Source organism: Leuciscus leuciscus (genome assembly GCF_965113295.1).
Source record: "Leuciscus leuciscus genome assembly, chromosome: 13".
NCBI lineage: Eukaryota > Metazoa > Chordata > Actinopteri > Cypriniformes > Leuciscidae > Leuciscus > Leuciscus leuciscus.
The window spans coordinates 17,261,977-17,289,000 of record NC_138737.1 but is presented as its reverse complement, the minus strand read 5'-3'; the positions used below and the strand labels follow the sequence as shown (position 1 = coordinate 17,289,000).

General features: G+C 37.8%; 2 protein-coding genes across 2 annotated transcripts; one reads left to right on the top strand and one right to left on the bottom strand.

Moving 5' to 3' along the window:
* Positions 1 to 7,315: 7,315 nt before the first annotated feature.
* Positions 7,316 to 9,981, top strand: LOC309512664 (macrophage-expressed gene 1 protein-like; the record flags this gene model as incomplete). Its single annotated transcript, XM_082188371.1, has 2 exons — positions 7,316 to 7,765; positions 8,143 to 9,981. 2 exons carry the CDS (start codon positions 7,316 to 7,318, stop codon positions 9,547 to 9,549), a joined length of 1,857 nt encoding a protein of 618 aa, XP_082044497.1. The 3' UTR covers positions 9,550 to 9,981.
* Positions 9,982 to 16,023: 6,042 nt separating this feature from the next.
* Positions 16,024 to 26,824, bottom strand: smarcad1a (SNF2 related chromatin remodeling ATPase with DExD box 1a). The gene is made up of 23 exons (XM_082188356.1): positions 26,474 to 26,824; positions 25,949 to 26,048; positions 25,691 to 25,787; positions 24,429 to 24,495; positions 23,873 to 23,949; positions 23,657 to 23,782; positions 23,489 to 23,567; positions 22,899 to 23,377; positions 22,162 to 22,358; positions 21,989 to 22,079; positions 21,776 to 21,875; positions 21,625 to 21,684; positions 21,353 to 21,428; positions 20,538 to 20,673; positions 20,239 to 20,370; positions 19,997 to 20,092; positions 19,610 to 19,727; positions 19,275 to 19,390; positions 18,602 to 18,790; positions 17,874 to 17,992; positions 16,860 to 17,042; positions 16,671 to 16,777; positions 16,024 to 16,551 (listed from the first exon to the last, which is right to left on the bottom strand). The coding sequence occupies exons 1-23, from the start codon at positions 26,577 to 26,579 to the stop codon at positions 16,490 to 16,492; spliced, it is 2,913 nt and encodes a 970-aa protein (XP_082044482.1). The 5' UTR covers positions 26,580 to 26,824; the 3' UTR covers positions 16,024 to 16,489.
* Positions 26,825 to 27,024: the final 200 nt, after the last annotated feature.

Genomic DNA, 27,024 nt, shown 5'->3' with positions numbered 1-27,024 from the left:
TTAAATTGTTGCGCTTGTGATAACGTCATAGGTCACATGATAACGTCAACATGGCGGATGATGTCTGGACAGAGCCATCTCATTGGAACTCAATTGAGACAAGTGAAGCCCATTTTTAGCGATTTTTTAGGACTTCCGTTCCTGACGCACAGACTCAAACCGAGCTTGACGACGTAGATGTGACATGAGCAACCCGTCTGTCTTCTAGTGGCTGTGGCATGAGAAATCTGAATCATTCCCTTCCGAATCTTGCAGAGACGGAGAGTGTGAGTAGGAGGTATCCACGAGCTAGGAGCAGGAGAAACTTTTGCTAGGTATTCTGATAAATTATTTAGTCATTTTGCCTCCACGTCTCCCTGATTGCCCACGAGCTTCTCCTCCTGACCATACGGTAATCTCTCTGCTGTGCGACAGAGAGTCGCGTGGTTATGACGCAATCGTTAGCCTACTTTTACAAAAACTGCTTCTACGGGGCCATAACATACGCTACAAGGTAATGGAGCATTTTATACATTGTCGTGTTTCTTTAGAAATAAATAATGGACAAATGGAGTCTTTAAACGCCTCAGATGTGAAGTTATTCACTGTCAAAGTGACGCCAAAATGAATGGGAGTCAATGGGATGCTAACAGCAGGTGAAGTTCTGCTACAAGATGGTGGCACGCGGCCGGCTTCAACTTCCGGTCGACTTCCTTCGCGCTTGTGTCTGGATCGCATTCATACTCAACGAGATTTGGGTATAAAGTACCTACTCTTTTAGTGCTCGTTAAGTAAGTACCCAGCTAACACAGTAGCCTACGTTGTGACGACGACAACGTCAGTTAGTCGTCATTTGGTCAGCATGACATTACTTTATGACAACGTTGTGAGGACGTCATGGTAAAGTTCCATTTTTTATAATCTTGGCTAACGTTCCAGAAACGTTGTGGGAATGTCCTCAAAAGAAAAGTAAGTATACTTATTGAAATTAAGTCCCTACTCATTGAGTATGCGAACGCAGCCTAGGATTCCTTTTTGGAAGCTTGTTTAAAGTATTTATATAAAACCCAATGACAATCACATGGCTTTCTTTTCAAAATTCAAATTTTAGTCTAGTCTAATGGTATGATGCCTTGTCTAAAAAATGAGGTAGATATTTTTGTCTTATACTCACTTAAAAAAAAGTTGGTTTTAAAATGACCCATCAGATAACCCAATGATGGGTTGATATAGCACCAACCTATTGTTTCCCAATAAATTGGAAAATAACTAATTTGTTGGTTTATTTGGCCAAACTGTTGCTTTAACCATTCTGGTATTATTATTATTATTGCTGCTATGTAAATAATGTACAGCATACAAATATATTGAAAATATGTTTTTTTGGTGATTTCGTTTTTAATTACACTGCCTTATCACATTAGGTTACTTGCAATTATGTTTCAATTTACAAGAATCACAAATTAAAAAACACAACAAATCTAGTAGCTACAATGTAGGGCTTTATTTATGCTATTGCAAAAGGCTGATGTAGGCCTAGGCCTTTGTTTGATAGCTTTTGGTGCTCTTGTGGTGGTAGGAATTATTTTTTTATTGAAAAGGAGGAGGTTTTCTGAGTAAAAGGTACAAAGAGGTTCAGAATGAGTATCAACATATGGGTGGTGTCAACATTTTGGGTTGTAACACTTTCACTTCAATGAGCCACAAAGAGTATTAGAGTTGTTAGTGTCAGGGCCGGTTGCAGGTAATGATGAGAAATGTCTGGATCTAGGTGCTAGATACTCAAGAAACTAAATGGCAAAACAGAACAGCCCAACCATATCTAAAGTAAAGACAGACATTATACTGAGGAAAACACATAACTTAAATACAGACCAAACCAATAGATGTAATGAATACCAGGTGTGCCAATCAATCAAACAATGAAAAACCATAGAAACAGATAAAAAAGATTAAAAAAAGACAGTAATAGTTACAGCAATATTTGTTTGTATTTGATTTGCTTTAAATGTTTAAAATTAAATGAGGATGATGATGGCACTGTGGGAACCCACGCCGCCGTAATGACCAGTGACTGTCAATTGTGAATTGAGAAAGCACTAAGACGAGAGCACCTGAGCCCCAGGTGTGGAGCCCAAATCTTGGTAGTAGAAGCTTACTAATGTGTGCGGTGAGGACCAGCCTGCCGCGTCACAAACATCTTGAAGTGAAACTCCTTATTTCTTTCCTAGTCGGAATCCTGGAATGGAGGAGGACAGAAGGCTTGCAGAACAATAGATCTGGCCACATTAGTGGAAACTTTAGGATTAGGAATGTACCCTGGTCTAGGGTGAAGCAACGCCTTTACCATGCTGGGCGCAAAATCCAAGCACAAAGAGGAAACCGATAAAGCTTGTAAATCTCCTATCCTTTTAAAAGAAGTGATAGCTAAGAGGAACAACGTCTTGAGTCAGAAACTTGACTGGAACCGTAGTACCCTTACCGCCTGGTAAGGGGAGATATATCAGTCAATAAAGACACAGGACACGGAGCTGCTGCAACATCTTCTGAGTCTCTGTATTGTCTGAGCTTAATGCAAATATTTATGCATTCTCATATATCAATAAACATATAACAGATGATCTCTTTAGAAAAAGTCACAATATACAGAAAAATACAGAATTACTCACATACAGCTTCTCATCAGGTACTCTTTCCACAAATTAAACAAATAATTTCAATAGAAACTTGGATTACAATGCACATTAATAATACTATGTAGCTACTGTATATTGCATACAATATCATACCTGATACTCTATGATAATTTAAACATATGTACCGTTTCCCATGTCTTTAACTCTCTTAAACTTCTTAAATTAGATCTGTAATTATTGCATGTCAGCAAAAATAATTATCTCTCTTTACACACCCTTAGCATGAACACGTTCATTACACTTTCTCTTGAACCAACAGATTCATTTTTTAAGCACTGTCACCTGTAACTTCTGACCCTTGACTGTTACATTAGTTATCAAAAACAAATAATGTTGTATAAACTCATTTCTGTAACTACATGGTCTCTGCCATCAGTTTAGCATTCACCAGTTGCACGCGTGAATTAATCGTGATACATGCATGGTTAACTTGAACCAAACTTTTAGACATTTATTTACAAACAATTAATACACTTCAAAGAATAACATTTGCCACTTTTCACAGCCTTGACTTATACAAAATGTATTTCCACGACAATTTACTCATGTCATACCTGGTATGGGGAGATATATCAGTCAATAAAGACACAGGACACGGGGCTGCTGCAACATCTTCTGTATTGTCTGAACAGTGGTGAACAGGTGAACAACAGGTGAACCCCCAACAGGTGAACAAGTCCCAAGGCAAAAGTAATCAAATGATCGATGGTCCATAGGCAAGGAATATCAATCGTCATCATACAGTATGCATTAATGACATCCAATTTCTTTTTCAATGACAACAACATATTCTGATGACACTAATTATAATTTTTTTTCTCTTTTTCTTTATATATTTTTGTAACCACCACTGAACCTCCTCAATAGGCTGAAAGGGAGCCAGGGATAGGCCTTGGAGCAACACAACCAAATCCCATGCCGGTACCCTAGTGAAATTGATGAGAAGACAAAGAGAAAACTGGTCAGGGAAGCGGTCAAGACGCTTACAGCAACATGGCTATGGGGAAGGGTGGCAAGACGCAAGCCTTTTCTGACTAAAAAACAAACAAACAAACAAAACAACATCCAAGCCTGGCTAAACTTTACAAAAATGTATAAGTCTCCCAAAACCATGTTGGAAAATGTGTTATGGTTATGGTTTCAAGATTTAACTTTTTGGCCAAAATTGTAAAAGGTATGTTTGGAGCAAAAACAACACAGGAATGAACAAAAGAACACATACAGTGAAGCCTGGTGGAGGCAGCATCATGATTTGGGCTGCTTTTCTTCAGCGGGAACTGCGGCTTTAGTGCAGTTGGAGGAAATCACTAATAGCTCCAAGTACCGGTCAATTTTGGCACTGAACCTTCTGGTGCCTGCTAGAAATCTGAAAAAAGAAGGGGACTTTCACCTTTCAACACAATGATCCCAAACACACATCTAAATCAACAAAAGAATGGCTTCAGCTTGGAAAGATTGTTTTGGAATGGCTCAACCAGAGCCCAAACTTGAATCCAAATAAATCTGTTAGGTAACATGTACATAGGTACATTTTACATTAAAGTGCAAAAGTTCGGATTATTTATCTTTGTTTTATATTGTACATCACAAAAACCAAATGTTTTAAATGGGTTGTGTAGACTTATGTACACTGTATTAACTACTGTACATGAAACAAACTTAACTGACTTAACTACATATTAAAAAATTGTCCAGATGTATTCTTTCTTTTTCTTTCTTTCTTTCTTTCTTTCTTTCTTTCTTTCTTTCTTTCTTTCTTTCTTTCTTTCTTTCTTTCTTTCTTTCTTTCTTTCTTTCTTTCTTTCTTTCTTTCTTTCTTTCTTTCTTTTTCAGAATATCATGCAGCAAGAATCATTATTAGTATTCACTGTATGTCAAAGATTATAAACCAATGTTTCATGTGTTTTTTTTATATAAAGAACCATGATAAAGGTACATATTATGTTTTTTTGTATATTTGCACTCTTAATAATCTCATACGTTAACAGTGAAAAACAAAACAAAAACTTGTATCGGTTCTTCACAGTGGGACTGAGGACATTGCTTTCCAAGGTGTTGGCCCAGATACCAGACAGACATTATGTGTGCTGTCATGTGTTAAATGTGTATTCTTTTATTTGAAGACACAATTTCTGTACTACAAGGGCTTTTCCACACTTTCTCAAAACATCTGTAAAACAATAGGATTCCTTTTTGGAATCTTGTTTATAGTATTTATACAAAACCCAATGACTAAATCGAATGGATTTCCTTTCAAAATTGTGTCTAATGGTGTGATGCCTTGTCTAAAAAATGAGGTAGATGTTTTTGTCTTATACTCACTTAAACTGTTGGTTTTTAAAATGACCCATCAGATAACCCAATGATGGGCTGATATAGCACCGACCTGTTGTGTTATTTTAACCCAATAAATTGGAAAATAACTAATTTGTTGGTTTATTTGGCCAAACTGTTGCTTTAACCATTGTGGTATTATCAGGTGTGGAGCACAAGTCGATGAGAGTAAGGGCCACATGCGGTAAGGACCAGCCTGCCGCATCACAGACATCTTGAAGTGAAACTCCTGACACTAAGGCCTTAGAGGCAGCCATTCTCCTAGTCGAATGGGCCCATACTGCCAAAGGGGTAGGCAGTCCGGCCGATTCATAGGCAAGAGAGATAGCCTCGACTATCCATTTGCTCATTCTCTGCTTAGATGCTGGAGACTCTTTATTAGGAGGTACAAAACACACAAACAGTTGTTCTGATTTACGCCACAGGGTAGCTCTGTGGACATAGGCATCCAATGCCCTAACTGGACAAAACAGATTATTTCTTTTCTGGTCGGAATCCTGGAATGGTGGAGGACAGAAGGCCTGCAGAACAATAGATCTGGACACATTAGTGGAAACTTTAGGAATGTACCCCGGTCTAGGGTGAAGGGACGCCTTTACCATGCTGGGTGCAAAATCCAAGTCCTTTAATTGTACTCTGGGTTCGGGCCAAATTCCAAGCTCGGAGCCCTCCCATCGGAAAGCACGCCAAATACGCACATCCTTTACTCAATTTAATTATATGTAAGTGTTAACTCATGAAAGCTTATAAATCTCCTATCCTTTTAAGAGAAGTGATAGCTAAGAGGAACAACATCTTGAGAGTCAGAAACTTGACTGGAACCTCCTCAATAGGCTCAAAGGAAGCCAGGGATAGGCCTTGGAGCACCACGGCCAAATCCCATGCCGGTACCCTAGTGCGTACTGCAGGCCTCAGCCTCAAAGTGCCAAGGAGGAAACGTGTTACCAATGGGTCTCTCCCTAAAGACATACCACCCAAAGGAACGTGGTAGGCAGCTATGGCCGCCACGTAGACCTTTAAAGTGGACAGGGATAACCCTGCAGCATATCGCTCTTGCAAGAACTCCAGCACTGTACCAACAGGGCAGTTAACTGGGTCCAGCTGATGACCACTGCACCAAAAAAGTGAACACTCTCCACTTCAAGGCATACAGGTTCCTCGTGGAGGGAGCTCTGGAGTGAATGAATGAGCTGGGCCCTCATTGAGCCCCCTGCCTGGGACAGAAGGTCCCCCCTGACCAGAATCTCTCATGGAGAGCCGTTGAGGAGAGACACTAGATCCGAGAACCACACTCTGCCCGGCCATCGAGGGCGATCAAGGTGAGCCAAATCTTGTCCCGACGAACCCCGATGAACTGAGATGTGTGAGGGAGAACCAGAGTGGACAGTGAGACGTTTCTTCTGTCTCCTCTTTGAAGATACTTCAAGTCCTTGAAGCGTGGGTCCAGTGCTGAAGCTATGTTGAGCCATCCATCGTTGAGGTTTGCTTGCCCTTCAGACAGGTCCTTTTTAAAGGCAGTTAATCTGCGTTATTCTTTTTAACACATTATTTTTGCTGTTATTTTGACAGCCCTAATATATATATATATATTATATATATGAATGACAGACACCTAATAAGACACATGATTCACATAGAGCGCTTGCTGAAGACACAGAAGCTAGCCTTACACTGTTTGGGCAGGCTTTATAGTTTCCTGGTTGGTGACGTCACCTGCATCTGACGTCTCGTCACACCATTGGACTGATTTTACTCGTGCCCCCCTCACTTGGAGCTCTGGTGCCCACCCTTCTGTACTTTAATCTATTCTAAAGCATAAAATATGGGTTCAAAAAGGCTGTTTTCACAGCAATGCCATTTTCAACTATAAAGAACAATGGAAAGCCTCCATGGATGCTAAAGGTTCGTCATGGAACCATAAATGCCAATAAAGAACCTTTTTATAAGTGCTGTTTCTCTTACTATTATTTATTACTTTATAGGGTAATTTAGTCAAATACAGAGCTTTGACTTTGAAGTTTAAGTAATACTTTAATTTAAATAAGATAAATATGGGAATATTATTTCAAAGTTCTACTTAGGGTGGAGGTATTATCAGCAGTGTTTTCAAGTAAAATATTTTTGAGCAGCAAATAGTTTCATTTTCTATTGTCTGAAATTGTATTGATTCTGTTGACTGATTGTTTGTATGTTAGACATACAATACTGCCTAAACTGGTTCAATGAAGATCACACGCCCTGGTATCCTGCATCCTTACTATAAAAGATGCAATTCAAATGATTTTTACACCACAAACCAGACAATCATGGAGTCGAGAGCCTTCTGTCTGCTGATATTCTGCTGTTGCATCAATATCTGCTACCTTTATCCACTCATTCATCCTAGTAATGGACTCAATGCATGCCTGAAAAACCCATCTTCAGTAGCGCTGGAGGTTCTTCCAGGGGGAGGCTGGGATAACCTGCGCAACATAGACATGGGCCGGGTGATGAATCTGAGCTATTCCCAGTGTCAGACCACAGAAGATGGTGTCTATCTCATTCCAGATGAAGTCTTTGTCATTCCACAGAAAGTGAGTGGAGTGGAAACAAACTCTGAGATCATCATGTCATGGATGGACCAGACTAGCTCCACTTCAAGCTCCATCAATGCAGAAGTTTCCTATCTTCATTTGCTCAATGGAAAATTCTCTAAAGAAAACCAACGTATTAAAACTCACCAAGTGAGAGATAGTGCTGTAACAGCACGGGTTCAAGTAAGTCACAACAACATTTTATCAAATTAACAAATAATTGTATATGGCTTGAATTACAGAAACACATAACTAAAATGTTATATATATATGAAGATTATATATATAATAATATATATTATTATATATATTTACTCTTGTTATATATATATATGCTATTAATGCTAGTATTCAATATTACCTATTTTTCTTTCTTTTTTTTCCACTTATTGACTGTGCTGAAAATTGAAAAATATTCATTTTTCATTATGATTGATCATTTAATGTCAGTATTTATTATTTTTTATATATATTTGATTTGTAAATGTATAAAAGGTTTTAAAATAAACATTTTTATTTAGTCGGTCTGTCTTTTCTCTTTTGTTCGGACTCTTTTTCAGGTCCGTAACCATCTGTACACAGTAAAGGCCTATCCGGACTTTGCTCTGGACTCCCGCTTTGCTCAACAGGCAGAGGAAATCGCAGATGCTATTAATAACAATCAAACACGTCAAGCAACTTACCTGTCAGAGAAACTAATCCTTGATTATGGTACTCATGTCATCATAAGTGTTGATGCTGGTGCTACTTTAGTGCAAGAGGAATATTTAAAAACATCTTATATCCAGAAAAATCAGTTAGAATTGTCTTCTATTTCTGCATCAGCAGGCTTTAACTTCTTTGACAAAGTTAAATTTGATATTGGTGCCAGTACATCCCAGGGAACCTCTAAAACCAGTGGTTATCAAGGTAACATCACATATTCGTTAGTTCAGAGCCATGGTGGAGCTTTATTCTACCCAGGCATCACTCTACAGAAGTGGCAAGAGAGTACGCTCAATAATCTGGTGGCTATTGACCGCTCTGGGCTGCCGCTGCACTATTTTCTTAATCCTTCAACATTCCCAGACCTCCCAACAGCAACTTTAAATCAATTAGCATTGTTAGTTTCTCAGGCTGCAGAGAAATACTATAAAGTAAACACCATTCCAGGGTGTGTAAATCCAGATTCCAAAAACTTCAACTTTCAGGCAAATGTAGATGATGCTTCTTGTGAGGGTCCAGTCACTAATCTTAGCTTTGGTGGCATTTACCAACGATGCACTTCATTGACAACTGATGCAAATACTATCTGCGATGAGACAGCACAGAAAAACCCAGCCACTGGTGATTATTCTTGCCCTCCACAGTACAACACCACCCTGTTACACTCTGAGACAGTAGAAAGAGGTTATACTCGTAACGAGTGCGGAAAGTCCTGTCGTTCATGTGGTTTCTTATGGTTGTCTACTTGTTGTGACACAACATGTAGTGATGTTTTTTATATCCGTCGTGCAAAAGTAGACACCTACTGGTGTTCCACAACTCAGAAAACACCTTTGAATTCTGGATACCTCTTTGGAGGTCTATATGGACCATCTTTGCAAAACCCATTTACCAAATCTTACAGCTGTCCTCCAAATTTCTTTGTCCAGAAATTTTTGTGTAGTGACATGAAGGTTTGTCTGAGCAATGATTATGTGACAGCAACAAAATCCTCTGTGCCTTTTGGTGGTTTCTTCAGCTGCCAGTCTGGCAATCCTTTTGCAATGGGTCAATCTCGCTGTCCACCTCAGTTCAGCCAAAATGTTGCTGCCATTAGTGATGGCTGTCAGATATTGTACTGTGTCCAGTCTGGTGTGTTCAATGGTGGTCAGATAAAACCTGTCCTCCTCCCACCATTCACAAGCCCACCACTTGTTGGCATGACTGCGACAAACTCTGTAGCTATAGTGCCAGAAGGTAATCTATCCTCGGTGAGAGTCTGAGAAACAAAGACTTGGCAACTGGCAAATCCTGTTGAAATTAATCAAATGTTTGGTAAAGGTCTGGAGGAGAACAGGCTGCTGTAACCTGTGGTCTGACAGCTTTGATTGCTCTGGTGTCAGGAACTCTGTATTCAAATTAGGTGTTCTTCCTTTGAGATGTGCTTTGGAGTATGGCCCAAATTGAGAGTTGCAGAAAGAGTCAGAAAGATCAAAAAGTGAGAATACTCATTTCATTATTTTACACTTTTATTCAAAGCTACTTACGAATGAGGAAATTGTGTACTGTATCTGTAATCAAATCACATTAATTGGCATGTGGTGATGGGTATCAGGAATGTGTGTTTTTCCCCCTTCTCTGTATTATCATTATCCTAAGCAATATTTATTTAAATTTCCTGAATGAACAAACAAATCAATAAATATATGTCCTGCTGCATGACTTCCTGGTTGAACTGGTTTTTGTGCATTTTCTAAAAGCATTTTTTTTTCCCTCCAGAACACTTTCATCACACGTTTATTTTTCTTCTGTGCTCTCAGGCCATATTACAGCCCATTTATTTAGTGTAAACATGTACTATCGAAAATATTTTGAGATGGATGAACTCTAGAACTTACAGCAAGTGGTTCTGATACAAACTGATAACAGGTCACATTTATTTTTTGTAAGTGAACATGATTAATGGCAAACTTTAGGCAAGGCAAGGCAAGGCAAGTTTATTTATATAGCACATTTCATACACAATGGCAATTCAAAGTGCTTTACATAGAAGAAATTAAAATAATGAAAAGAAATAAGAATAATTAAAACAGTTTAGAAAAATAAAATAAAATACAGTACTTTTAAAAAATAAAAAAAGAATATTATTATAGATCTTTCTTTCAAAGGATTCCCTTAAGACTTAAATCTTTCAACCTTCTTTTAACCTTCAATCTTCTTACGACTTCCATCTATCAACTTTCCTTTAACTTTCTTTTCTCCCTCATTTACTGTAAAGAATAACTTTAAGTAATTCTAATGTTTTTTTAAGCAGTAATAGTGCTTTTGTCAGTGAATTATACAAAAATATGGGAACTATACGGTTTTCCAGACCACTCGTGTGTCTTTTAGTCCCGTATAGTCCGTATAGTCATCCCTGATTGGTCTTAACCCCAGTGACGGGTAGGTTTAGGGGCGGGGTTAGGGGTAGGCCATCGTGTGGTCCGGATAACCGTATAGTACCAAAATATGCTTGTAAGGAACTTTATTTCTTTAAAAAAAACTTTTGAGTATGAGTAAGAGTAAGCGATAGCCAAGACGTCTGTTATATATGTGTTGTGTTGCATATGGTAAAATTGAAAATTAAAAAAATAGAAAAGGAGTGTGGCTCATTCTGTCATAACATGCTTTTTTTTGGTATAATTCATCTTTGACCAAATGTAAAATGGTTAGAACAAATGTTTTAAAAGCAATCTTTATTTATTTTGATAAAATCACATGCACCAGACAGACAAAAAAAAATGTAAAAAAAAAATTAAGATTTCAATAGAATTTTTTGTTTGTATGATCCTGTTTTCTATTGTTTTAGTTCCTGTTTCCTTTGCCCACATGAAAGTTTTTGATTAGGTCTTGTCTGTTTCCATGGTATGTGATATAGCAAATTAGCTCAAAAGGGGGATATATGAAATATGAATTTGCAATTATAACTTGTTTAATTACAGATATTTGGATCAGTTAATAGAATTTAACCTGATGTAGCTGAATTAATATTATAATCAATTAACATGTTTGTCCATTTAACACTCAGTAAGCTATTAATCATCTATTAACTCAAAAAAAAAAAAAGGATATTTTTCGTGGCCACAGAAAAATAACTTTCTTACAGGGCATCCTTAAAGGGTCTTTGTTTTGCAAGAAGTGACCACAGAATCCTCACTCACGTGAATGTGCACAAAAGTTTGAACTAAATCACGAACACATAGCTAGTCTAAACATACTCATATACACAATCACGCATACATGGGTAAATGGAGAGTGAAAGTGAATGAATGAAACCAAAAAAGAAACAGTGGAATGAAGCTATGGAAACACGTCAGTTAACCACTTGAACAGAACCATCAAGACCATCAGGTAACAAGGGGTTATACAAGCTTATTACACCTCTGTTTTTAGTTAGATACATTTTCTCAGAAGAAAGTCATGATGGCTCAGTAGTTCGATGGTGGTAAGGTAAAGTTACAATCATCCAGGTTGAGTGGAGGATGATGAACTTCAATGATGTTAGTCTGACTAGGTTGAGGTCAGGGAAATTACCTACTTTGAGGCCCCTCCGGCTGCGCACCAGGGCAGAAGATTTGTTTCCACATGAACAGCAACCAGAAGAAGAAGAGGAGAAGGTCACTGAGATACCCTTTTAACTTCTGTGGAGGTCACACCTCTTAAGTTTGGCTTTACCAATGAGAAAAGTGTAATTTTCAAGCGGGAAAGGTTTCTTCGTTTAGAAGGTCATATAAAGAGCTAAATACCATTTTGTAAGCTGCAGTATAAAACTGTAATGTAACAGCATATAGCTGTTGCTGACAAAACGGTATTTAGCTGTTAATTTCAAAACAGCATCATAACGTATTGTTACGGTATCATGCTGGCAACCACAGCTGCCAGTAGTTAACCTTTTATTTTTTTTTATTTTTTTTTCAGTGTGGCTTGAACAATGCTGTTAAATGAAATATCTCTCAAACAGCGTGCATGTTTTTTTTTTATCAAAACAAATAGCTCAAGTGTAGTGCCAGATGTTGTTGTATCAGGTGAAATGTTAGTAAAGTAAGTAACCTTGGAGTTGTGATTGATTTCAGACTTCTTTAAGGCTCAAATTAATAATGTCTGTAACCAGGTCAAAATTTAAGTTCTATTCGATTATATGTCAACAGAGGCAGCTATGTTATATGTACATTCAATGATTATCTCTCATATCACTTATTGTCTAACAACCTGGTCACAAGCGAGCACAAATCGAGTTCAGCTGTCAAATCGCTCCAACCACTACCATTTTCCTATTAGACGGGAGGATATATATACACGACGTGGCATTATTGCTCAGTAAGCATGCTCAAGCTGCTCGCTCCTCACCACTTTAAGTATCAAGCATATTACTGTGCTCCTTCTGGCTGCCATCTTCTTTTGTTTCAGGTTACCAAGGCTTTCAAGTCCTAGCTATCACGGACATCACTGCTGAGAGACACTCATCCTCATAGCCAAGCTACAGTACAGACGTCCCGCCACGTCTACCTGTGAACACTGTTTGGCTTTAAAGACATTACTAAAGTGTCTTAATCATCTGTATATCACTCTAGCTGATGTTTCTATGGGGGGGTTAATATATGCCATTAATAATGTAGCAAGAACCCCCATAAGGAACCATACCACCAAAGATAAATTGTGTTTAATAAACTCAAGTAACTTGCCAAAGTGGTCCTGTCTGAACTACTCTAAAACCATTGGAGTCTCTGTATAAACAATCACTAACAAATTCTGTGTAGCACAATATATGTTTAGACAAAATTTTCCGTGTATAGCATGATTTCCGTGTGGAATCATGTACTTGTTTTTTTAACTTGATAATATGCTTCTTTTTTTTTCTTTTCTTCTTTCTCTTTTGTGCGTGTGTATTAATATAAGATGCTTTACCTTTTTAACATTCTGTCAAGGGTCTACAGTTGAAAAATAAACATGAGAGACTGCAAGACTGGAAAGAAGTCATCAAGTCATCACAGCCATATTTGCTTTGTTTTAAAAGTTTGATTACATTTTTTGTATAGTATGATTTTAGTGTACTATATTTTCTTTATTCTCCCCTTTATTATTTGTACTTGTGTGTGTGTGTGTGTATGTCATTGGTCTCTTACTTTGTAGAAGCAGCTGTGTCTTGTTAATAAAAAAAAGGTATAAAATAAAAGCAAATTTAGTTTTTAACAGTTAAGACAATCATCTTTATTTATATAGCACCTTATACAATACAGATCGTTTCAAAGCAGCTTTACAGTGATAAACTGGAAGATAATGATCAATGATACAAACACAATTCAATTCAGTAAGACAGTAGTGTCATTATAAGTCAGTTCAGTAATTGTGATTGTATTAATCAATTATGATATGAGTTCAATTCAGCTGTAAAGCAGCTCTGCAGAAAACAGTGATGTCATTATTCAGCTCAATAAAAATCTTGACAAACATTATAAGTGATCCTGGTATTATAAAAAAGTATGACATGATCCCTTTAAATAAATGCTTTCAAAGAATAGAAAAATTAGGTGCATGATAGCCCTCTCCATGGTTGTTTAAAAAAAATGTGGGCATGTGGAACAAATCAGCCAGTTTTCATTTCCTTTCTTGTATTATTAGAAAGATTCAGGTCTCAAATCTTGAAAATTGAGGGAATAGTTACCCAAAAACAAATTCTATCAGTTAAAAATATTATATCAGCATTATTTACTCAGCCTTATGTTGTTCCAAACTCATATAGTCATTTTTTGTCAGTTTGAATTGAAAAGGCAAAGCCCTATTTTTGTGCTTCCTGAAATAAAACTCTTTAAAATCTCAATATTCATGCTGCAAACTTCAGTCTACAGTAGAATATCTAAAACATAACCCTATAATAAATGAGACTACAGCCTGTGGACAAAAATAGTAGTAATAAAAGATTTGGTGCATGACACTCCCATTGGTTATTTAGGGTAAAGAAGCTATTATTGTATAATTAGAAAGATTTAGGTTGATCTTGAAGCTTATAGGAAAAATTCCCCAAAAATCTTTTCTATCATCAAAAAAAGAAAGAAAAAATCAGCCCACTGATATGAAAACAAACAAACAATCCCCACAGACAAACATCAATATGGCCTTCATACATCTCCAGGATCATAAGATGATTCATCATTCATCCCTTACCGAGACTAGTTGTTGGGCTGAGTGAGCATGGACATGTCATAGGGGTTATGAAGTGGGCCTCCTCTTTCAAAGGTTTCGGCCAGTTAGTATATTATACATGTATACAATGGGTGTGTGTGTGTGTGTGTGTGTGCGCGTTTGTAGGTCATATTTAAAGTATATATTTGTTTGTGCTCAGAGAACATCATTATGATAATCGTTGTAGATGGAATTAAGAACCTAGACAGAGTATACTGAATATATATTTCATCCTTCCCCAATTGCATTTGTAAAAGGTATACTATTTTACAAATTAATTTGTAGTGCACTAAGTTTGTGAACTTGATCAATGAAATAACTACGTTAACAGTGTATTTTTAGTTAGTACATAGATATGTCAATCTATTTTTAGTATACTTACGAAATAAATGTATTTTAAATACAATTCAGTATATTTATTTTTCACAGGCCTGCCGCTGCACTATTTTCTAAATCCATCTACAGTCCCAGACCACCAACAGTAAGCAAAATGGCTTCATCAGTTCGTCAGGCTGCAGAGAAATACTATAAAGTAAACACCATTCCAGGTTGTGTAAGTCCAGATTCCCCAAATTTCAACTTTCAGGCAAATGTAGATGATGCATCTTGTGAGGGTCCAGTCACCAATCTTAGCTTTGGTGGCATTTACCAAAAATGCACTCCATTGACATCAGATGGAAGTGCCATCTGTGATGAGACAGCACAGAAAAACCCAGCCACTGGTGATTATTCTTGCCCTCCAGTTTACTATCCCACCTTATTACGCTCATAGACAGTAGAACGAGCCCACCATTCACAAGACCACCAATGGTCAGTATGATTGCCACAAATACTGTATCTGTAATGACAGAAGGTGATCGTTCTTGGGTGAGAGTTGGACAAACTAAGATGTGGCGACTGGCAAAACCTGGTGAGATTAACTAAATGGAATTAGCATCAGAGTAGGGAGAAGAGGCTGGTGTAGCTGTTGGTGTAATGGTTCATGTTGCTCTTGTGGTTGCAGGAAACGTGTTTTTAAAGAAAAAAAAGGCAATCTTCTGGCCTCAGGGTAAGCAGAGAGTATGAAGAGCTTTAGAATATGGCCAAAATTAGGTGGTGTAGAGTGAGCAGTATGGGGAATTAAAACAATCAATTATCATGTTTTCTAGATAAGTGTTTGGTGTACATCACTTGTACATCCAAGTGATGTAAGCAAAATTGTAATCAATTTAGACAGTGACTGCAAAAAATAAAAGTGTAATACAATTTCATATTTTCTTTATCATCTTACTGTTGACAGGGGTGTAGTGTCTTTAAAGTTTTTTAATTTAAACCAAATTTAAATGTTTTTACTGCATAAATATTAATAAATATTTCTCCCTTTTACTAGTGCCTCTTTTTAAACTTTTCAGGAACGAGTTTATTTTTATTGAAGTGATCTAAATTTCTGTTCAAATGTTCAATGGCTTAGACTACTTTTTCAATTTGTTTTTATGGATACATATGCAGATATTTTAGATTTTAAAGAATAATTTTAATCTAAAACAATTTAAACTAAGTAAATTGAAATATTTTTATTTAGAAAAACATAATATAAGGGGACAAACGCAGAACAACAAATCAGATAAGTGTAACCATTTTAACAGAAATATGTTATTTACAGCAGTGCCTTTCAGCAGGTCTGCAATCTGGAACCAACTCGCCAGTCCTGTGGGGGCTAAACACACTGGTAGGTTAAGTACAGTCATTCAGATGGCATATAAGACATAGTGTGGAAGATTAGGTATTTCAGGTGATCCCCGAATAATACAGTCTCCTCTATGGCCAGAACATTTTTCCAAGATTTGTGTGTATTTAATAACTGACCACAAATATTTGAACATCGGAAAAAGGGCCAGTCTTCACCAAATCCCCCATGAAGTAAGCTGGTAATTCAAAGGTCAGGTTTATGGTTTCAGGTTGCTGTTCGCACTTGATGAGTAGAGGGAAATCCATAAGCAGCAATTGCTCCATGTTCTTTAGGTTTCAAAGGCCAAGTGAAACTTTGAGCAGCTCTGCCATTTGTTCAGTCATATCACCGTCCTCACCTGAACATAGCGACAAAAGTTTATTGAAGAGCCTTCTATAGTAGTTAATGAACTAACATTTTTTACATTTTCAAATTTGTGACCTGTGGGTCTGATAGAGTTTGTGTGCAGACACTCACCTTCATCAGTGGTCATGTCCTGTTCCAATTTTAGCTTCTCCTGTCCAACGCGGAGCATGCTGGCCTCAATCGAGTCCCTGCTGATGAGCTTGATCACCTGCACTGTTCTGCAATGAAAAAAAACATGCTCAGGAACTAAATTTCCTCCTTTGTTCATGGTGATCTCCATTTTATTGTGTTGACACTAACCTGGTTTGACCCATTCGGTGACAGCGGTCCTCTGCTTGTTTATCATTAAATGGATTGCAATCAATATCATGCAGTATGACTGTGTTAGCCGAGGCCAGGTTGATTCCCTGGCCACCAGCCCGGGTCGACAGAAGGAACACAAAGATCTCAGGACTTGTATTGTATTTGTCAATGAGACCAATCCTAGAGAAACAAAGAGGGTTGAATTAGATTTAACATTAGTTCAGATAGGCAGCAAAATAGGCGATATGGCCAAAAATAGTCAAAATATTTTTTCTGTATCATACGTTATCGATATTTTTCACAATATTAAATTTACAATTAACGGGGAAGGTAATGCTTTCCACATATTTGTTAGACCTTGAGAATGAGTGTAAATATATAAACTTGTTTGTTCATAATTACACTCCACAGAGTAGCTATAGCTATGAAATCCATCTCATTTCCCCTAAATTCTGTTTACTTTTCTTTTTTTTAGGGGGATTGTGTTTTATGATTTAATACAAATTTACATAAACTTTAACAACTTAATGAAGCTTAAAATGTAATCAAATGAAAATATAACAATTAATTTTCAACAAAACATTGCATTTTAATTTGTTGCTTGGTCAAATAAGATGCTGCACATGAATGAAAAAAGATCTTGGTAGTATGATATTCCTTAGACATAATAATAATAATAATAATAATATTCAACATCACATGTTGCTTTCACTATGAACTGACTGGTTAGTAGTAGTAGTAGTAGTAGTAGTAGTAGTAGTAGTATTATTGGAGTTTATTGCCATATCAGCGACTGGTGAGCGAGTAAACATTTTCAATTTGCCTCTTTTTGTCATGACCAAGTTATGGCTGCCACAGTAAATGTAGATACAAAATATATTTAATTACAATTTACTGTATGAACGATCACATTTTATTACTTGCCAAGTGACAGCGAGGATGGTCAGTCCTGAAGATCAAATCTAAATTGAGTGCAATGCAAAAAAAGTGACATAAGGTACTAAAGCCCACCTTTCCGCCATGGGAGTAGAACCATCTAGTCGAACAAACTGATGATCAAGGTTCTTAAGCAGAATCTCCACAATGTCCAGCATCATGGTGAATTGACTGAAAAGCACAACCCTGTCACCCTTGGGGTAAAATAAAGTTATTTTAAACACATTAGCAGCAATAAACCACAAACTACACCTTTGAGTGACACCTCAAATGGCGCTTTTCCATTACCAGTACCAGCTCAACTCGACTCGACTCGCTTTTCGCTCCGTTTTCCATTGCAGATAGTACCTCCACAATAGTACCTGGTCGTCATAGCGACGCCGCAGGATACTGCCGTGACTTAATCTTTTACGCGAGACACACCCGCTACCCACACACACAGGACAATGGAGGAAATCGAGTGTATGCTGTTTTTGGATGTTTTTGTTTTTGCTGTTTTTTATTCAGGATACTCCGTCTGGCGCGTGCAATGATGACGCAGTGAATAGTGACGATTCTCTCTGACCAATCAGCAGTCTGCTGTGTTTTCACGTCACATTTTAGTATCGCCTCAGCTCGCTCAGAACCTCGCCGGAGGTGGTACGAAAAAAAGTACCTGGAAGCAGGTACAGGTACAACTTTTACACAGTGGAAAACCAAACAGAGCCGAGTCGAGTCGAGCCGAGCCGAGGCGAGCTGGTACTGTGTAGTGGAAAAGCGCCAAAAGTGAACTATGAGACTGTTTAAACAGCATCAAGACATACCTTTTCTTTGAGCTCGGCGAGCGTCTTGGTTAACAGCGCAAACTTCCCAGAGTCTAAGATGAGCTCTTTATTCAGCTGAAAATTGCTAATGGAGCTATACTGCTTACATAAATTATGCAGCTCAAAATCAGACATCACTTCCATGTCCTGCTGGATCAGCGCAGGGTCGGCATCATTATGTGACGGCTCCTAACATAATCAGAACCATGTCAGCTCAACGACAGTATGCAATACATCAGTGTTCTCAACCTCTTTGACTCCAAGGTACAAAATTCAAAGGCCCCATAACTTCAAGGATTTAAAAAAATGTTTTATTCACTTTCTAGCCAATTAAACATTTTATAGCTTAGCATATCTAGAAATATATGTATATGATATATATGTGTATAAGTTGAGGGAGTGATAAAAAAAACAAAAAAAAAATTGTATGTAGTTTTAACCTATTGTAACGTTCGTTTCATCTAATTTTAAATAATTTTAAGTCCCCTTGAGGCCCCCTTGGATGTTTGCTAAGGGCCCCCCTCCAGGTTAAGAACCACTACAATACAGCTACGTGCTACATTAAAAAACCAATAAGCTCCCAGAGCTGAATCCATGGTGAAATATGTTTTTAGACGCACAGTTCAATCTTTATTATTCAGCCTCCCTTACACATTAATCTCCCAGTCCTCACCTTAAGCATGGCTTTGCTCATGGCAGCCAATGTGTCACTGGTGTAGTACTGGCGGTGCAGCAACGGATGATTAGCCATCTTTCGCAGCTGCATCATCACATTGCAAAGCTCCCGCTCTGAGGACAAAGAGATGAGAGGAAGTGTGAGACAGGTGCTCAGAGATAGGAAAACAGTTCAGTTCAACATTCCCATTTTGTTTTACAGATCCTCCAGCTGAGAGGGAACCAGTGTATTAACAGCCAGATAAATAAATCTGAATACAATATAGCCAAACTAAAATACATTGTGTAGTACTTATAGACAGAATGTTGGCATAAAATCTGAATAACACATACTGTCTCCATTTGGAGTCTTCTTGAGGCTTTTGAAAAGTTTTTCATACAGCTTCTGCTGGGCGTCACTCATGGGACACATTTCAATTTTCTCCACTTTTGGTGTAAGCTGTTTCAACACCTAGAATGACATTTGCAAAGTCACACAATCAGGGAGAGTAAAAAATAAATATACTGGTCATATAAAATTCTATCAACATTTTCACCAAAGAGGACAATAATGTAGATAAATTTTATTTTGATGGATGACCAATTCTGTGAGATTTTCTCAGTAATGAATCAGTCCTGCAATGCATGTATCTCTGTGCCAAGATATAGTAACTTATACTTATATATTAAAAGATATCAAAGATCTGATTATAAATCACACCGGGGAAAAAAAGGGTCTACCTCACGCTTGACTCGTCTCAGGATGAATGGCTTCATGATAAGTCTGGCCTGTGCAATTCTCTCCTTGTGAAAACGGCTTTCCTCTTCTGACGACCTCTGAAAAAGCAGATTGTCTGCGTGAGAGTGTGTTCCTTCTAGGTATATAATTACTTTTTTCCTTAGACTGGGCAGCATTTAGATACATTTTTGAAAGAGATGGCACATATGGTATTACTTAAACATAATCGGTGTACTGTCTTTACCGTAGAGAACATTTTGGAGATCTGTGAGGTGCTGCTAGAGAACAAAGAGGGCATGATGAAGTTCAACAGGGACATGAGCTCCAGCAGGTTGTTTTGTAAAGGTGTTCCAGTCAGCAGCAATCTGTGCTCAGCCTGTAGAAGAAGACAGACACAAATTACCATGTACAACTAAGAGATATACACAAACCACTCTTCTACCCTCCTCTTCATAAAGCAATTCCTAAACTACACCAAGAGGGAGAATGGTGTCAAATGTATTTACAATAATATTTACAGCACAGAAGACTGCTTGTACTGACATTGATGGCCATTAGGTGGCGGTAGCGCAGCGAGTTCATATTCTTTAGCATGTGGCCTTCATCAAACACTGCATACTTCAGCTTCAGCTTGCGGAACAGACTGCGGTCATGGTCATTCCCTATTGTGAGATTGTAGCTAATACAGATGAAACAAGAAAAAAGGACAGGCAAGTGTTAGCACCACTGAATACAACTGGTTTTCATGAATACAAATGGCGCTTTTCCATTACCAGTACCAGTACCAGCTCAATTCGACTCGCCTTGGCTCGGCTCGGCTCGGCTCGGCTCGCTTTTCGCTCCGTTTTCCATTGCAGATAGTACCTCCACAATAGTACCTGGTCGACATAGCGACGCCGCAGGAAACTGCCGTGACTTAATCCTTACGCGAGACGCGCGAGACACACCCGCTACCCACACACACAGGACAATGGAGGAAATCGAGTGTATGCTGTTTTTGGATGTTTTTGTTTTTGCTGTTTTTTATTCAGGATACTCCGTCTGGCGCGTGCAATGATGTTGATAGTTAATAGTGACGATTCTCTCTGACCAATCAGCAGTCTGCCGTGTTTTCACGTCACATTTTAGTATCGCTTCAGCTCGCTTAGAACCTCGCCGGAGGTGGTACGAAAAAAAGTACCTGGAAGCAGGTACAGGTACAACTTTTACACAGTGGAAAACCAAACAAAGCCGAGTCGAGTCGAGGCGAGCTGGTACTGTGTAGTGGAAAAGCGCCAAAAGTCTGGTGTGTTTTTTTTAACCCAGTGCACCAATACATAAGGATGGTCTCGCAATTCACAGAGTCATCTTATACTTACGTGGATACTATGATGTTGAATTCAACCAAACCACTGAGGATGTCTTGTCGCAAATATCTGCGGTCTTCCACAGACCCTACAAGTTAAAGCACAAAAACAGAGGGGAAAAGAATTCTGTATTAATTTATGGTGGGGTCTGAGAACACATTGAAAATCTAGGATTTTAAATCCAATTTATTCCTTGAAAATATTTTTATAATTGAAAAACTTTAAATAATGACACTTGTTAAAATATATTTTTTTTAAATGCGTTTGCCTGGAAACTAACTCACCATAGTAAATAAGAACTTTGAGACTGGGACACCAAAGACCCAGCTCACGAACCCAGTTATCTGCAAAGAAAAATGGTGAAAATCATAATCTCATGCAGCACTTCAGAGCAGAGTTCAGTTGCTACATTTCCATGAAATAAGTGTCACTTACCCAGTGTGGACGAGGGTACGGTAATAAGATGAGGGCCCTTGATTCCTTTTTCATACAAATGAGCCAGGAAAGAGATGGCCTGAATGGTTTTACCCAGCCCCTGTGGAAAGATCAAATTACTTAAAACCAATATAGTCCTTTGCTTAAAAGGAATCAGTAACCTCCTTGGATCATTTCACACCACCATATGAACTGAAGAGGACAACGACTCACCATTTCATCTGCTAGGATGCCGCTCAGCTTGTGCTGGTGCAGAAGAATCAGCCACTTCAAGCCAATCAGCTGATATGGCTGTAGTTTCAAGCTAACAAAAAATAATTTTCCATTAAAAAAATGAAATAACCTGATATCTTAGGTGTGATAGTGAGAACAGATAATGAGCTCACTTGCTGTTCAGGATTTTGGGCTGCTTTATGAAGCCCAAGCCCGCTTCTATGACCTGGGTGACATCTTTAGTCATTTTCTGTGAAATCTTCTCACATCTTCCCATAAGGTCTCGAACCACTTGCCTCTCCTTAAGCACCACCTTGCAGCCATGAACCAGATCTAAAGACAGCCCATTTTCCTTAAAGAACAGCTCTTTCTAAAAGGAAGAGAAATACAGTTAGAGATTTTCCACCATTGGGTCAAGTGGTTAATGTAACCGAATAGTGACGTTCTATACCAAATGGGGCTTGATGACACAGTAAATTTCCTTTCCAATCGGGAATTGCCACGTCACCCAATGTCATTCCACCAGCATGAATCACCTGTCTTGACTACGGATAGCTAACGGTGCCGGGCATTTAGTGCATGGAATGGATTGGTGATTTCCCATTTTGTTTCCAAATCATTTTAAAGTAGTGTGACAGATTTTGCTTTAATAATTAGATATAACTTTTTAATTAGATAAAAAACTAATTCTGTCAGCAGACAGAAATACTCAGAATGCCACTCAGAATAAAATAAAAACAGCTAAGCCAAAAACAGGATTTTACCCAAGTTTAATGAATTTTGAATATGAATAACTGCCTAAGCAGCCAAAAGACCTAATGCCCTTTGAGGACTTTAAGATCCATTCTACCACAACATAATTAAGAGTGACAGTTAATATGGCAGTACAGAGAGCACATTCAATTCTTACCAGATCTTTCCAAGTGTTAAAAGGCCTCATCGAAATGATCTTCTGGGCTTTTTTGATCGAGCAACCAGATATCAGAGAAAGCTCATCTAGGGAAGCCTCTTGGAGAAATCTAATGATCTTGTCCTGAAGACTGTCTGAGACACTTTCCACCTCCTCCTCCGAGTCCAGATCATCAGAGATACTCTCAACATCACTGTCAATCTCATCTTCGTTCTCAGATGCACTGCTGTCATCAAGAGGCAATTCATCGCCCCTCTTCCGTTTAAAGGATGCGTTCTTGGTCGTGCTTTTGCTGACTGCAGATTTTTGTGTTTTTGGAGTAGACACACTCGAGACTTTTGACATGGGAGATGGTGCTGCTGTCAGCCATCTTGACAGACTAGACGAGCTGTCTGGCTTTTGTAGGGTCTTGTCATTTTTTTCCCTGGAGCAAGAAGATTTTGACTCTTGCTTTCTCTGATCTTCTGGTGAACTTGAATCTTAAAGTGATAAATCATGGATGGCTTTTAGTCAACTCACTCTCACATTGAAATTTCAATTTGGACTAAAATTAAATCTTCAAATGTAGCCGAAATGCAGTAACAAATCACCTGTTGATGAAAACACAAGCAGTGATCCCAAGGCATTGTCATAGTCCCAGTCATGCTCTCTCAGGACATCCCTCAGGACCTGTTGGAGAAATAGAAGACACAAACTTTCCAGAACATCCCAGTGCTCTTGCGTCATGACTTCAGTATGGCTTCAAACCTTAAGCCTACCTCTTTTTCGATATCAGGTAGTTTCTTCTTCATCTTCTTCAATAAATCCTCCTGCCTCTCACTGCTTGGCTCTTGACTCTCCTCATCCTCAGAATCTTCATCTTCCTCAGATTCCGAATCTGAACCCTAAATCAGAGTCAACAGCCATTTTAAAGAAAGTTCTCCTTATTTACTGAAAGATGTCAGGTTAAAAACATCTGATTCAAAAGATATTACCACAATTTTTCTCCTCTTCTTTGGCTGATCATCATCATCATCGCTATATCCCGCTTTGCCTTTCCGTCTGCCTGAATCTACATGAATAAAACAGCTTTATTTTAAATTTAGTTTGTACCTCAATTATAAATCGCCTTTAATCTGCACAAACTAAAACTAGGGTGATCAGCATATGAAATTATGGTATCAAATATGCAAAAAAACTAAATATGTACTGTATACACACACATATCTACACACATCACAGTTATATCTGCGGATGCTGCGGATAATCCACGGGTTGGGCGGGTCAAGTCAAGTAATAAAAAAAAATAACATTCCAAAAATTGCGGATGGGTCGCGGATGGATGAGAGACAAATCATTAATGTGTTGATTTTAATAAAGACACAGAACTCTTATTTATATACCAAATAAATAATTTACCAAATAAAAGAAAACAAGGTTAAGTACTTTTCTAAAGTATTTGAGATTATTTATAATATAAAGCCCTTTTTGTCAATTTTCCAGAATAACTAATATATATATATATATATATAAAAATAAAAACACCTTTACCTTCATCCCCATAAACCATCAAACAATGTGCTATAGCTCCCTCCAATGTGCTGGTGCTCTCAACCACCTGTCACAACAAAGTTGCATAACAGTATAAAATTCACATTGCAAACAGTATAAAATTCACCTGCTTTACAGTTTTTCTCAGTCGCTTTGGTGCATTTCTCACATCACTATTTACATTTGCACAACAGTTAGTTCAACCTCCACAACATTTAGTCATTTGTGCACATCATAGTAGCAGTTTCTCATTCCTTCCAACAAATTTCAAATGCTTTTGGACATGCATCAATTGCTTTCATACAACTCTCTGCTGTTTTATAACATTATCATTTGCTTATGTCATGTCAGTCAAAATTAACTATACTTGTCAATGCTGAATAGTCATTCCATATAAAACCAATAGTCCTCATTTCATTGCTTGAGTCATTACATACAAAAATGTTGAACTAGTTGTCAAAATCTGTCAAGCAAATTTTACAAAAAAAAATTTCATGAAAAAAGCAAGATCCTTTCTCTTTTTCTGACTGCAAGAGATGATATTCGCTGTGATGTAGATGAAATGATGAGGCCAGACAGAGAGGAACGTCTGGATGTGCATGAATGATTACAGTACTATGTATGTTGTATGTTCAGTTCCAATATGTACTGCAATATTGTTTCCAGTTGTGCACAGCTCTACCCAAAGGGAGTTTACTGTATGTTTGTTGTAAATAAGGGTGTATTTTTTCTTTTGCACAATGCTGTGAACAAATTAGAATTGCAAAGAGCATATGCAGTAAAAAATACATATTCAGTGTCTTGTACTCACTGTTACCTCACTAAATACAGTAATGTATAACTTTACTGTATTTTTCAAATGGCTGTGCAAATAGTAAATAGTGCTGTATTGAGCATTCTCAGGTAGTGTCACCAAGATCTGACTTTTTTGCAATGGAAAACATTTACAGAGTAAACTGTCATAATGAAAACATGACAAAGCCATTCGACGATCTTGTTCACAAACAATGGTGTCAGGACTTTTCATCTTGATGACACTGACACTTTCATTAACATGAATACTTGCTTTTGAGGAATGAGCTATCCATGTTTGAGCAAGTGACATGCTTTTGCAGGTTATCAACTAGGTTTTGTAGTTTTTACTAATTGTTTTGAGAACTGCATTAACTGTTGTGCAAATGTAAATAGTGATGTGAGAAATGCACCGAAGCGACTGAGAAAAACTGTAAGTACTAATGTTACACCAAAGAGGGACTCTTTACCTCAAGTAGATCTTTCTTACTCTTCTGAGGGAAGATCTCCAATAGTTTGATGATTCTATCCTCTATATCCTGGTGCTTGGACTCTGATGTTGAATCCCTGTGAAGTAATTGTATGTTATTTGCACTTATTCCTATATGGGTTTCAACAGAGAATTCATTATTAACAACCAAAAGAAATGAACATTTAAAGAATATGTGAAGCAGCTTAGAGAAGACTTGTTACAGGCTCACTTATGACAAACTCATAGTCTTGCTTACTTGCCCATCTTGGCAACTTTGTCATCATCAAATACATCCTCCAATGTGTGTTTTGGTGTCTTGCCTGATGCACATCGACCATCTGTCTTTCTTTGGTGGGCTGGAAAATATCATTGTATTAACTGAATCAAGACAACATTTTAGTCGAATTCACCATCCTGTCATGTTACAAAGATTTAATCACAACTCCTAAATATGCCAAAAGATAGGGTTTAATAGATGACAGGTCAGCGTCAACCTCAAAACAAAGGCGTTGAAGAAAAAAACCTTATAATGAACACTGATAAAAATGGAGAACCCACATGCATGGCTTTACATTACAGTTACAGCACAATTAAACTCGTATGTCATCTCTTATCAACACAATCACACATAAAAACAAAGTTTCTTTATAATGCCCCCGACATGCTGTCTAGGTGCTAGCAGCTAGGAAGCTCACTGGGTTTTGATCATAACGTTAGCCATTATTATTTAACGTCACGCTGAACAAAGCCCCGGCGGGAAATGGCATTTTGTTCTTCTTACCTCGTTGGTTCTCCTTATCCGAGCTGGATTCATCCAATGATTTACCGTGATTGTCGACTGCATTGTCTCTTTGGAAACGGAACCGGTCTAAGTTAATAAAGCTCATTGTAATATCAATATTTTCCGTTATGAGAATCGGCTGTCTCGCGCAAAGAGCGAACTTAAATCCGCCGGTGACGCTCGTGCACTTGATTCTGTTCGGTGATTAAATATTCAGGACAGTCTCGTCGATATGATACAACTAGATACAACAGTAAGCGACTCAAATATTAATTATGTGAAATACCCAATACTTAAATTCTTTAGCATGACGATGCGGTAAGAAAAAAACACCTTCCCGCCACCGGCTGACATGCGTAACTTCCGGTTTTCAGCCAATAGAAATAAAGCGGCTTTTTTCCCTTTAAATTTTCAGTCAGGATTATAAACATTACACTTTACACTACATTACATATTTTTACAGATATACAATTATGGAAAATAAAATGGAAGATGTATAAATTACAGTAATGTATAGCTATATAAAATATATTGAGGAAATGATAATGTTA

What these genes read in the sequence shown, in the direction of transcription:
- smarcad1a (XM_082188356.1), bottom strand. Translation starts at nt 26,579, where the DNA reads ATGAGCTTTATTAACTTAGACCGGTTCCGTTTCCAAAGAGACAATGCA. An exon ending in AGAAGAGGAGAAAAATTGTG is followed by an intron (nt 23,783 to 23,872) that starts GTAATATCTTTT and finishes ACTCTGATTTAG; the next exon opens with GGTTCAGATTCGGAATCTGA. An exon ending in GCATCCTAGCAGATGAAATG is followed by an intron (nt 21,876 to 21,988) that starts GTGAGTCGTTGT and finishes ATCTTTCCACAG; the next exon opens with GGGCTGGGTAAAACCATTCA.